The sequence below is a fragment of the Musa acuminata genome, chromosome BXJ1-8, assembly GCF_036884655.1.
Source record: "Musa acuminata AAA Group cultivar baxijiao chromosome BXJ1-8, Cavendish_Baxijiao_AAA, whole genome shotgun sequence".
Taxonomy (NCBI): Eukaryota; Viridiplantae; Streptophyta; class Magnoliopsida; order Zingiberales; family Musaceae; genus Musa; species Musa acuminata.
Window position 1 is genome coordinate 41832086 of NC_088334.1, and position 12837 is coordinate 41844922.

General features: G+C 36.4%; 2 protein-coding genes across 5 annotated transcripts; one reads left to right on the forward strand and one right to left on the reverse strand.

Moving 5' to 3' along the window:
- The first annotated feature begins 2481 nt into the window (after positions 1 to 2481).
- Positions 2482 to 12744, forward strand: LOC103995118 (uncharacterized). Of its 2 annotated transcripts, XM_065079720.1 has the most exons (5): positions 2482 to 2760; positions 3267 to 3841; positions 5369 to 7087; positions 7195 to 7505; positions 11563 to 12744. In XM_065079720.1, the coding sequence occupies exons 2-3, from the start codon at positions 3440 to 3442 to the stop codon at positions 6104 to 6106; spliced, it is 1140 nt and encodes a 379-aa protein (XP_064935792.1). In that variant the 5' UTR covers positions 2482 to 2760; positions 3267 to 3439; the 3' UTR covers positions 6107 to 7087; positions 7195 to 7505; positions 11563 to 12744. The 2 variants fall into 2 exon arrangements, with proteins under 2 accessions (XP_064935792.1, XP_009413910.2); XM_009415635.3 differs by having other exon boundaries at positions 5369 to 7505.
- LOC135584578 (uncharacterized) lies at positions 8300 to 12342 on the reverse strand. 3 transcript variants are annotated; one of them, XM_065079719.1, is made up of 5 exons: positions 12204 to 12342; positions 12044 to 12106; positions 11863 to 11961; positions 11541 to 11744; positions 8300 to 11262 (listed from the first exon to the last, which is right to left on the reverse strand). In XM_065079719.1, exons 2-5 carry the CDS (start codon positions 12084 to 12086, stop codon positions 8504 to 8506), a joined length of 3105 nt encoding a protein of 1034 aa, XP_064935791.1. In that variant the 5' UTR covers positions 12087 to 12106; positions 12204 to 12342; the 3' UTR covers positions 8300 to 8503. The 3 variants fall into 3 exon arrangements, with proteins under 3 accessions (XP_064935791.1, XP_064935790.1, XP_064935789.1); XM_065079718.1 differs by lacking the exon at positions 12204 to 12342 and having other exon boundaries at positions 11541 to 11741; positions 12044 to 12176; XM_065079717.1 differs by lacking the exon at positions 12204 to 12342 and having other exon boundaries at positions 12044 to 12176.
- Positions 12745 to 12837: the final 93 nt, after the last annotated feature.

A 12837-nucleotide genomic window follows, 5' to 3' on the forward strand; every position in this document is an offset into this window, starting at 1 on the left:
TGGATTTACTCCTTTTTGTTGGCTCATCATTCATCCTTTGGCCAGTCTTTATCAAGGAATTAAATGTCATGTAGGATGATTGGCTTTGATGAGATGATCAATTTGTAATCCTTGTGGTTCAGTTTAAAAGCTTCAATTTATCGGTTGGGTAGGGCTCATAAATTGGATTTCATAAACAATTTGCTGATTTACTTTGGTTTGTTTGTCATCTTCAAGATATCGAATGATCTTTTCCGAGCATCAAAACTTGAAGGATTCTGTTCGTGTCCAGTCTGCTGTAAACAAAATAAATCACTTGTGCAGGCTATCAGATTGGCATCTCTCGAGGAGACAGACCTTAATCATCTCCCACAATGGTATTATTGTGAGCTTGACATCTCACTGAGAATTCTCCGTTCCTTGAGGCCCCCATGGAACACAGCAGAGTGCAGTGATCCCAGTTCCAAAGAGAACATGAGATGATGATGCTGGACCGACCCATCATAAAGTGGATGTGCATCACTGACATAACATTAAACAGTGGCTTACATCAAAACTGTTATATTTGCATGAAGAAACATGATAAGGATCTAATCATCCTGACTTAATCATCTGGATTCTATTAATCTTACATAACATTAATGATCTGAGATTAACTGAAAGGTGCAGCTCAAATATCTTAAAATCTGGGGAACATGTTTGCAGATAGATAGTTGTCGACATTTCTATTTAGTATTGTTTAACTTAAGATCCAGTTGTTCTGAAGCAGCTACAGAATTCAAGTATTTTTAGTTTCCCTGTGTCCATCAGTTTTAAGATAAAAAGGACTGCAGTGGAATTGACTTTATACTGGGTGAGTACTGCAACTTTAGGCCACTATGCTTTCTGTTCATTTAGCTTTCTGAAATTGCTTGATGCATCAGATTTTTGTCTAAGCTAGATTGGAGAAATAAGACCACTTGTTGTGAAAGTTGTGTTCTTGTTGATCCACCAAAACCCTGTTTCTGCACAAGGCCTGGCCCTCTGAGAAAAGAGCCTTGTTTCCTACAAGTTGCTATACCAACTTTCTTTTGCTCCTGTCACCTATATATCTCATAGCTCAAGGAAGATGACAAGCTAAGCCACCAGTTATAATTCTATTTTATTTTATCAAAGGGTTAGATAAAATAAAATATCAAATGATGAAAGAAAGATGGTAGGATAAGAAGTGAGCTGAGATGATTTGTCTGCTACTGGTGTAGTGTGATTTAAATATGCCTGCCTAAGACAGATATGTCCTTGTCTCATGATGTCAGAATTAGCAATTTTACATTGAGAGAGTTGTCCACTTCATCTCAGGTCCATGTCCTTAGTAGACAGAGTGCAGCAACTCAAGTTCTTGGACTCAACCCACACATTGACATGTAGAAGTTGCAAGGAGAATTAGTGGAATAACACCATCCGCAAAGGCTGGGAGATGATATTGGTTTCTGATGTGTGATATCTATCATCTGCAAGTTGAGCTATTGAGCTACCAAGTGGTTGCCTTGTGCCTTTTTGCACACCATAGTATTACTAAAGGTGTGATTGGCATGCATTAATCAAGAAGAATAAATAGTTCTTCCCTCAAAAAAAAAAAAAAAACAGATTAGCTTACATTGTATTTATATTGACAGGAGAAATATAAAAGATGCAGAATAAACAAGTAGGCTTCCTAAAATAATGATGTTCTACTGGAAATATACTTGGAATTCTTGTGGACAAGCAAATCCAAAGACAACATCATTAATATTGTAAGTTAGGATTTAATTTGACAGATTCAGGGAACTCTTGCTGGGTGTCATAATATGTTGGTAACCATATAAGTATGTCATAGGTTTCATGAACCAGAACACTTGATCTTGAGATAAATTGTGATAGTTCAAACCAAGAAACAATAATCAGGAACAAGTAGGCTGCAGAAAGATGATATTGTACTGTTCCAAGAAGATCTTGCTCAGTAGAACTAAAAATTTGTCAGATAGTTGAATAGAATCTGCAACTCATCAAAACATTGTGTTTACATGCCACACATTCATGTATGAAGACCTAAATCAGTATTAGATTTAGTCTTTGCTGGACCATGGTTAACATTGTTGATGCTTTAAGGTAATATTCTACCCAGGTTGAGTTACATAAAGTGTAGGTTTATGTCTCTTATTATTTGAGTAAATTTAGCAATGATATTTGCCAGCATAAAGTCTAATTTTAGTGATGAAACTGGTCAACCTTAAAACAGTTCATATTGTTATTACCTCTACCCTTAGCACATCCACCAAAAGATTTGTGTTTGTTGTTATAGATAACATGTACCTTAATGTTCCTTTCTTGAACTATCCCCATCTCCCTCTGTCATCAATTTCTTTAATGTTTTTAGGGTGACCCAAGAGATTATGAAAATCTATTAAATATGAAACATATATATATAATTCAATTAAGATTATGGATTATTGGAGCTTTAGATGTTAAGAAACAGAGACTACTATTCTTTTAATTTTATCTTCTAAATTGTGGACAAAACAGCTTTTCTGTGGAGCAAATAGCACCCTGTTTTCCCAGAATACGCCGCCCCGGCCCAAATCTAAGCGTCGCATTCCGTTCCCAACTGTCTTCGGTCAGCTTCGGATCGGTCTCTTTGATTTTGGTCGATCGATTTCGGGGTTTGGGCATACGGGAATGTGCCAAAGTTTCGATCTTTTTGCCTCCCTTGCTGGGATTCGAGCTGTCCCCCCTTGTTTCCTCGCCCGAAATCTTGGATTGAAGGTTGGTCCAGCGGAAAGTTGATGTTTTTATTTGATTTCGCGTGTTCTTGATCAAGAAAGTTGGTTCTTTTTTTGTGTTTACCCAGTTAAAGATCTCTTCTTGGATAACATATAGGCTTTGGTTGCATCCTTTTTTCGGTTTTGATGGACTTGTATTGGTTTATTGTGGTAGTTAGCATGCTAGCTCACACCCTCCTCGTTTTCTCATCCGTTTATTGTAGAGGTCTTGGTGAATGGTCTTTGGTCTCTTCAACTATTAGCTTCTTGTTGTGTCATTTTGTCATCTTGTTTGTTATTTCCTGCTCCTTCCAGGTTCATGGTTTCTGTTATTTGTGTTCAATGTATGTTACATCTTGCCAATAGGTTTCCTTTGTTTCAGAGGAATAATTTCTTACAAGATTTGGACTAATATACATTTGGTAGTCAGATCTGTTGCTTGTACAGTTTGATGTTGATACGGTTGTGAAAAAGGGACGAGCTGATACGTTATTTGGCGCTTCTTTTCAGGACTAAAGAGACTTCTGTGTCAGATCATCAGTGAGCATTGCATATCTTGCCTATTCTGCATCTGGAGATCTTTTTGGTGCTAAGGAGTTTGAGAGAACAATTGATTTTGTTGGTTTGCCACCATTTTATCGATCAGGCTGGGCCAAGCAGGGTTGAGTATATTGTATATCATCATGAAGTTCAAAGAAGGTGATAGAGTAGAGGTCTTGAGAAGAAAAGAGGAGCAGTATGATTCTTGGTTCCCTGCTAAAATTTCATTTGTGCACAGTTCAACATATACTGTTAGATACGAGCTATTCATGACTTCCGATAAGAAGTCTGTGGTGGAAATAGTACATGAGGTAGATGTTAGGCCTTGCCCATCGCTACCGAGTGGCAAAAAGTGGTGGACTGCTGGTGACATCACGGAGGTCCTTGATCTTTGCTCTTGGAGAGCTGGGAAGGTTGTGAAAGTCCTAAAAAATGACCGAGTTGTGATCAAACTCTTTGGCTCCATCCAGCTTAAAGAACACCCTGTGTCTGATCTAAGAGTTCCACAGGCGTGGCAAAACAACCGATGGATTATGATTGATCAGGTAAAAGATTGATGCATCAAGGATATCTTGTGTTTCTTTTCTACTCTCTTTTGTCCTAGTTTTCAGTTGATCTGTCATTTCTATAACGTTGGTCCCTTTGGTCTAACTTTGTTACTAGATATAATTTTACTATAATGTCTATAAAATACTAATGTTCAAATTACTGAAAGCTTCTTGATTCATCTGTTAATTGCTCTTTTGGTGTAAGCACATAATTAGAGCTCTAATCTGTGATCATGAGAAATTTATAGAATGTGTTACTGCTTGTTCTTTCTGTTTGAGCATCGTTCAAATAAATGATCTTCATCACAAGCTTAGCTAACTTGAGTTTTTCCATTCCTGATCATATTTCTAGTTTTCTGTTCCTATTCCCTCTCTCTCTCACACATATACATGATTTTGTCTTGCTTGCAATACTAATTCATAACATATTTCATTTTGTCAAAAAGGAAAAAAGTGTTTCTAGTACTGTCTATATCAATATTTCCATAAATTCAGCAGAGTGTTTGTCAAAGATCGTTACTTGAGAAATTTATGTTTCTGTTTCTTGCTTGTTCATTTTCACAACAATTTTACTTCAGCACTATATTTATACTTTCAACGTTTTTGACATCTTAGTATCCAGTGTATCAAATAAGTTCATAACGATGTGTAGAATATAAAGCACTCATTTGCTTTTCTTAACAGTTCTACATTAGTTACTCATGCTTGTACGGCAATAAGAAGGTAATAATGACACCATGCTTAATGGCTTTTTGCTGGAAGAAGTTTGATCAACACAAGACTGCCAAGTGTTCCTCAAGGGATCCATCTAGCATGAGCATTCTTGTTAACATTCATTGTTACATTCGGTTGCCTTATTAGTCCGTATTGGTGTACCGATCAACTATTGGTATTGTACATACCGAGTTGTACCGAGCCATACCGACACATGATACATGGGGGCATATCGAAGTACCACCCATACTGGTTCTCTATCGGACCAGTACATACCGACCATACTGGTCCTCTGTCGGACCTGTATATACCACCTATACTGGGCTGTATGCTATGATACGGCGAACCTTGATTGAAAGCTTGTCTATGGTATTAAAGGACTGTTGATTCACAAGCAACTCTGGCTTGCATAAGGGTTCCCTGATTCTATACAGACCATTATATTAAATAAGGGTTTACCCCTGCAAACAGATAAATTACCACTCCGGCTTCAATCATGGTCATACTAATCATTAGATGCCTCTATTTAATATTTTGTTCTAGTTAATACTTAAATCAATCTGTTGTTTTCTGTTGAGCATGGTGAGTGTGTTGCTGTGCTCTTTTACACAGTCTCATATAAATTGCATCACCTAAGTGAATTTAACAATTTCAATTGCTGCAATGTATTTGTGAAAAATGGTTTTAAAAAAGAATGAACTGGGAATACCTAGTCGTTTGTTTAGATCTTTCTTATTTTTTCAGATGATTTGCTCTTGGCATTATCTTATTATCTCATACTTCTCTGATTAATATTTCTATCTCATTCAGGGAAGTGGAGGGAAGCACTCTAGCTTCAATAATGCAAGAAAATTGGATTATGCAACAAGTCAAGGTATTGGGAAGCAAACTTCAATTGGATGTACATCAAAGCAAAAGCATGTTGTCTGCAGTTCTCCTATTAAAACTATGAAGCCAAAACTCAGATCCTACTGTGGCTTTTCGCCAGTTGATTTGGTTAAAGGAATGGACAGGAAAGGAAAATTCATCCAAAACAGATCTCATAAGTTAGCTAGAGAAGCACTACCTCGAAGGATGGACACTATTTCTTTTTCAAAAGATTTGGACAGTCAGAATTTCCTGCATAAGTCCAGTAAAGAAAGAGTAGGTGGGTCTCCTTGGATAAATGCTGATAAGTGGCATACAAATAATCATGTCCTGATTCCATCTTCAACACCTTTGCCAGTCTCTGAAGATAACAATGATTGCTCTGTTGCTAGTTGCAGTGGTAATGCTTATCCAGGGTATACATATCAAAGTCTCAGAAAACACTCCAAGGATACTGCATTTAATAGTTTGGTTGATGAGTGTCAAAGCAAAACTGGAGATGAATTGGCTGCTAATGTCCATGAATTAGAGCTACATGCATACCATTCTACTGTGGAAGCGTTTCATGCCTCTGGTCCTTTAAGTTGGGAGCAGGAGTCACTTCTAACAAATCTCCGTCTCTCTCTTAATATTTCTAATGAAGAGCATTTACATCACTTGAGGCATCTGTTATCTGCTTAAATTCTTTGTTCAGCATCATATAGTTGTTTGGCATATGTCTAACTCTCTTTGGGGATCATCTACAGAATGGGGTTTAGAAAAATTCAGTTTGCTGTTACGAGTGGAATGATTAAATTGGCGGATAAGCATGCTTAGAAGTTTCTGGAAAGTATTTCTGCTAGTTGCTTGTAACTACATGTATATATTTTGAAAGCATTAAGGGTTGCTTCTTGCAATAACTCTGAACTTTCTGATTCTAAATGGAATCGATACTGTCATAACTGTGAATCAAGAGCAATTTTTGTTTCTCATTCATTTTGTTTTTCCTCTGAAGTATATTTGGTTGAACCTGCTGATAGAATTCAAAGATGAATGGTAAAAAAAAAATGCCATAACTGGGTGAATCAATTGCATTTTGGAAACTATGGTTAATTGAAAAAAATATTTAATTTATAAGAATTAAATGCATGGATGCTCTTTTTCATCTCATATTCTGGAAGCACGTTTCATCAATTTATTTTTCTTCCTACAGTGACATGTTAATATGTGCGCATGCACATGTGTGCACGATGCGCATGCATATATGGCAAAGGATAAGACATGTTTCAGTTGATAGAATATGATGAATTTTAAGTTTCTGCTAGAACCATCACACTTTAGAAGAGTGTTTTCTCTACTAATCTGGCATGTTTGATACAAGCGGATGATTTGCAGAGTATGCTATGGCTGCCTAAGTAATTTTTTATGAAGTACTAAATTCTTACTTGATTGTTATACATGTTAGAGGGTGTACTTCCCTTTCCAATAAATTCAGTGCTAGAGGGAGTGTTATGAAACATTCATTTTGTTTCAACATAAAGACAGCTGTCATGTATCGGTCAGTTGATTAAAGTTATGCTAAAGTTAAGCCTTGGCACTAAGGATAGTTACTCCAATGCAACTCGGGGGTGTTGAGGGTTTGAATCACAAAAAATGTCTTTCTTCATGCAATTTCATGCAAGGGTAAGGTTGTGGTGGATACCATGGAATTATCATGATCTAGTCATCTAATTCTACTCAAGAAAACCCCTTTATTATTGTATTCATTTGGGCATTTTGTCCTGTGACAGAGTTGTCTGCTGGCCCAGAATTAATACAAAGAACGTTTCATCTGTATTTGAGCAAAAATTGACACTAAAAGGAAACTATATGGTCGATGAAGTGCCTAATAGGAAAAAAAAAGACAGTTTGGTGCATTATATTTATGAATCTAACAGTGAAATAATCAACTGGAGGTCCAATGTGTTATGTAGCTTCATTTATGAATTACCATGATTTCTGCTACAACTACCATGATTTCTCACAATTTCAAGAGAACCTCAGCTTGGGTGTGCAAAGAAAGACTGACACTACAACTGATGCTGATGCCTCCTGATCATCTGTAAGATCCATCCTGAAGTTTTCTTTTATCTTATAGATCAACTTTTATAAATAGCATACTGCCTTCTTTTTACACTTTTTAATTTAGCATTAAAGCATCAGTTTTTGTCTTCACAATTTTTTTCTTCTGCATTTTATTCATGCTGTTATTTTTCATTTAGGGACCTAAAGTCTGGCTATAAATTGTGAGTGGAAGCTGGGATTATAAAACTCTTGATTTATATACTTTATTTCAGATACTATTATTTAGAATCATATTTTTTTGGTGAAAATAAGTGCTTATTAACCCCTTAATTTTTGTTTTTTTGTGGAGAGTATAACCTCAAGAAATTGGAAAGTTGTGTTTGGCCTCCCAAAGTATCAAATTATTTAAATACCAATCAAAAACTAGATCCTTGAGAAGAGTCTTTCTGTTGTGACTACATTATTTGTAATTATAGTTTTCAAATACCTTAGCTCTTATGTAACAGTGAATGTTAGATCAAAGGGGAAGGAGCTACTAAATTAACTATTACCTCTGTGCAATATTATTTTATTACAATTTGCATAAGTTTAGTGATGACAATGGCTAACTATCATGATGAAGAATTCGATAGACGAATACATTTGGAAGGATGTTAACTCAATAGGATTTTCTGATATTTGATTGGCAACAAAGCATTTCTGACACCATTAAATCTAATTTTAACAATATGAAAAAATTATAATAATGAATCTAAATTTTAGGGAGTGTTAGAACAGTTTGGCATCTTGAGAGGAAAATTATTGGTTTTTTATGCAATTAAAAACCTCCAATGAAACCCTTTCACAATCTTGTCAAAAACAAAGCAAAAGTTGAACATTCCAGTACAATATTTCTCTCCAATCATTTAGCAGCTTCCCCTTATTGAAACCACAAACATCTCACAATCTTATTGCAACTCTTCCAGTTAATAGAATTTGGAAAAAGAAAAAAGCAAATAACCTTTATAGGCAAAACTATGTTGTAAAATAGAGCTCTTAATTTGTGCCTGTTGTGCAACACATGAAGTTGCTGAAGAAGGAAGATCTGTGCTTCTGCTTCCCTTTTCCCCTGGTTGGTGTAGCGATGAATTCCTCCGCTGAAGACTTCCACACCTCATACTTGTTCTTGTTTAAACTGAGGTCTTCCTTCTTTTCCAGTGGCTCCATAACATGTGCTTCTTTCATAAGGCTGTGAAGTGGTGTTTGCAGTTTCAGGGAATTACTTCTTTCCATTGCAGAAGGGTCATTGTCCTTTAGTCTTCCTTGTGATTGCAGTGGACTCTTATCAAATACATTGTTGTTGGATTGTAGCATCACATCTGCAGTTTCTGCAATATGTTGGCATCTTTCTGTGTTTTCATCGCAGTCATATTCTTGGGCTTTTCTACTGGATGAATTCATGTGATCTTTTACATCTTCTGTTGAAGGGAATACTGAAGCTTCCTTCAAATCTTGTTGCTTCAACAAAAAAGTTCCATCACTGGATTTTTCAAGTTTTTCACTTACATCATTGGCAGTCCATACATCAAACTTGTCTTGATTTGGTTCAAGGGTTAGTGCTGTCTTGCTTTGGAATTCTTCAACATCTGTGTCTGTATCAGATCCAGGTGCATGGAGACTGCATTCTTTTCCTACAGTCTTAGACTCTATCAAAGAAGCCATAATTTTCTCACCATCCTCTACTTTCAGCATCGCTTGAATTTGCATCTTGGTCACTGATGCATTTATCTCATCTTGATTTGGTTCAAGGGTGAATTCTCTATTGGTTTGACATGATTCAAGATTTGTGTCTGTATAAAATACAGATCCATGGAGATGACATTGTGGTTCTGCAGTCTTAGAATCAGAATCCAAAATCTTCTCATCCAGCATTGCTTGAGTTTCCATATTGCTCACTGATGCAGTTTGGAATGTTTTAAGGTCTCTGTCTGTATCTGATCCAGGTGCGAGACTGCATTCTTCTTCTTCAGTCTTTACTACGGAATCCAAAATCTTCCCATCATCTTCAACTTTTGGCACTGCTTGAGTTTTGATCTTGCTCACCAATACATTTAACTCAGTTTGGGAACTTTTCTTCATATCTAATTCAAAATTTTGCTCATAATTTTTATCTGCAATATCTGAGAGATCTGGATAGATATCAAGGCAATCACTCAGATCTTCTTGATTCAGTATTTCATATTCTTCTGCAGCTTTTTTCGGTTCAAACTCTTCAAAAAATTCAAACAACCTGTGATCTGGCTGAATAACATTAAATTTCAGATTAGATTGTTCTGACAGAAGTGAAGGTAGTGTTTCTCTAATATTTGGGAGCACTGAATTAATGTCAAGACATTCACCAAAATGAGAACTGGAACTAAGATCTTTTTGATTCATCATTTCAGATTCCTCTGCAACTTCTTTCTGCTTGAACTCTTCTGAGCATTCAGGTAACCTGTGATCTGGCTGAATAACATTGAATTTCAGATTGGATGGTTCTGCCAGAGGTGAATATTGTACCTTAGTTTCCACTAAATTTATCTCACATATGTCTGCCTTCTCATACATAGTTGCATTAAACACTTCTTCAATTTGATGGCAAATTTTTTCTTCTGTAGTTCCTTTTCCTGTGTTGCTTTCTTCCTTTTGCATCATATCTCCACTCACCTCATCAATCAGATTAGTTAGTTTTGAGTGAAGCCTTTCCCCAATGGTGTTATCATGGTCTTCCAAAGGATTGGTTTCACTGCTCAAGCCTTCACTAGAACTTGTCATCTCATTTATTTTTTTACTTGTTATAAATTTCTCATTTGTTTCCTTCACTATGTCTTTGCTCATTGTTGCAACAGGATCTAATAACAATGAAGGGTCAAATGGTCTTTTCCCAATGACTTCATTGTCCCTGACTAGTTTGTTTTCCTTGTTTTGCTCTTCATTTACATATTCCACATGTTGTTCTTGCTTTTTATCTAAGACTGGAGTTTCCATCAATTCTTTTCCCTTCACTATCTCCTCTTGCTCTGTGCATTTATCACAGTCCCTAGTGATCAAACTTGAATTGTTTTCCTGTTGGTTTTCCTCCACAGTCACAGTCATTTTTGCTTGGCTTGTGTGGATAGGTTCTTCAAAATATAAATCATATAAGCCAATTTTCTCTGTTTCATGTTTTCTTTGACTATGATTATTGGTCTTTGCTTGAGTATGAAAATTGCTGATCTGAATGTTGTCTGTCTTTACATCTTCTAGTATTCCTACTTCGCAGTCATTACTAATCACATTTAGGATTGTGTGGCATTCATGAGGTTCTGTTCTAGATAGTTCTTTGATTTCTTTTTGATCATTCTCTGTAAGCAAGCTTTTAATTTCAGTACCAACAGCATCCAGAAAAACAATATCGATTGATTCAGTTGACAAACTCTTATTCGATTGCAACACACATTCATGTATGTCACATGCAACAGAAATTTTCTTTCCAATCTCTTTCTCATTTTCATCAAATGCCTTATCACTGCCCATCAGAAAACTCTCTTCACTAGATTTATTATTCTCTAATGTTTGGTTGGTAGCTGATATTTCCATTTTATAATCTTTTTCATATGATCCTGAAGCATCCAGATTGCTAGCCATTTTTCCAATGATGCCTCTGGATAACTCATCACATTTTACACTTGATTGTTTCTCTTCACCATCATACTTTATCTCTACTGATGGAATTAAGTATGCTTCTTCATTTTTAGGCAATGTGTCTAAAACTGGTATCTTCTTCTCATCTTCCACTGTTAAGCAAATTCCAGCATTTAATATAACATTGATCTACTACTAGTCAATTAAATGCATGACATCAAGTTAGAATTGCAATCAGGTCGAAACAAAATTTCTAAAGTTATTTGCCTATTTGTGTTTCCATATAGAATATTATTAGCCTTGATTATCTTATATGCAACATCATCTATCTATTAGCTGATATGTTTTTGTCATGTAGGTAGTGGTATTTGTAGTTGATCATATAAGAAAGCACAAGATTTTAGTAGTTGAACAAGAAACAGATACTGACCATCTAATGTCTTCTGATGTAGATTGTCATCTGCTGGTGGTGGCTCGACATAAGCTGACCCTGTGTTATCATATGATATCTCAGATTCAGCTGACAAGATTTTTCTGTTCACATCATTTTGATGTTCTGCATCATTTGACACATTCAAAGCTGTGGAGAGTTTGTCGATAGTTGTATTCTCTTCTCTGTGCTGTTCAAAAACTGCTAAAAGACATCATAGCAAAACCTGAATTAGCTCATGTCAGAAAACAACCTGAGTGAACACCAGCGAGTATTGGATATCGAAGTTCAAAGAACTACTTTGAATGCAACCAAATCTCACTTTGCTTGTCATGATCAAGGGAACCATGTATGACATTCGATGTAGCAGGAGAATTTGAAGAATGGGTCATCATGTTGGCAGCATCTTCATCTTCATGTTCTGATGGCAAACACTAACTCATCAGGAGGAACAGAGAAGCAGACAGAAGTTGATACAATCAATAGAGGAAGCAAGGAGGGACCTCGAGCAGCAGTGACGATTTGGTTCCCCATCTCATTGCCCATTGTGACTACCAATTCAAATTCTGCAATTTCAAGAAGACTTGTGGTCAGAAGTACAATGTCTGGCACTGCCAAAGAGATCATGAGACTATAAGTAGAAAGACAGAAAAGACACTATACCATGATGATTCTGAGTCCTGCAGTGCACCGATGGGGATTTCCTGATGTTGAACCCAATCCATTGCTTAAACTACAAGTTCCTTATGGATCATCAACTTGCTTGCAATTGAATGATGGCACACATATATGGTGACTGATCTGCTCATAGCTGCAACAACTGTACATGTCCTTTTTCTTTTCAAAAAGAAAAAGCTTCTATCACATCAGATGTTGGCATTGCAAGGAGAAATAATTGGAATAGTCTGCTCACTGGACCCAGCTTGGTTAGATTTTCTTTGCCAGTCTGAAACTCGTTAGCATGCAATCAGACAGCAGCTAATTCTGGATCAACTTTCGGCTTCGGCAGATAATACGATCCCGAGAGACTGCATAATCAAGACTTATATATATGTTTGTCAAGTTGGCTTGGTGATGAAGTCACAGCCAGGTGCATTGGATTCTCTTAAGAGTCATTTCTTTCTTATTTTCAACCTAATTATTGTTGTTTCCTTTGGTGGAGCTCAACATGTTATAATGCAATAAAAAGACTCAGGTTGGGCCCCTTCTGTTCTCCCTTTCTCTTTCTCTCCCCTATACAAAGGGTTGCAGTGGTTTCCACCACTTCCACTTTGCCTAAAACACTAGATGCTGGAAT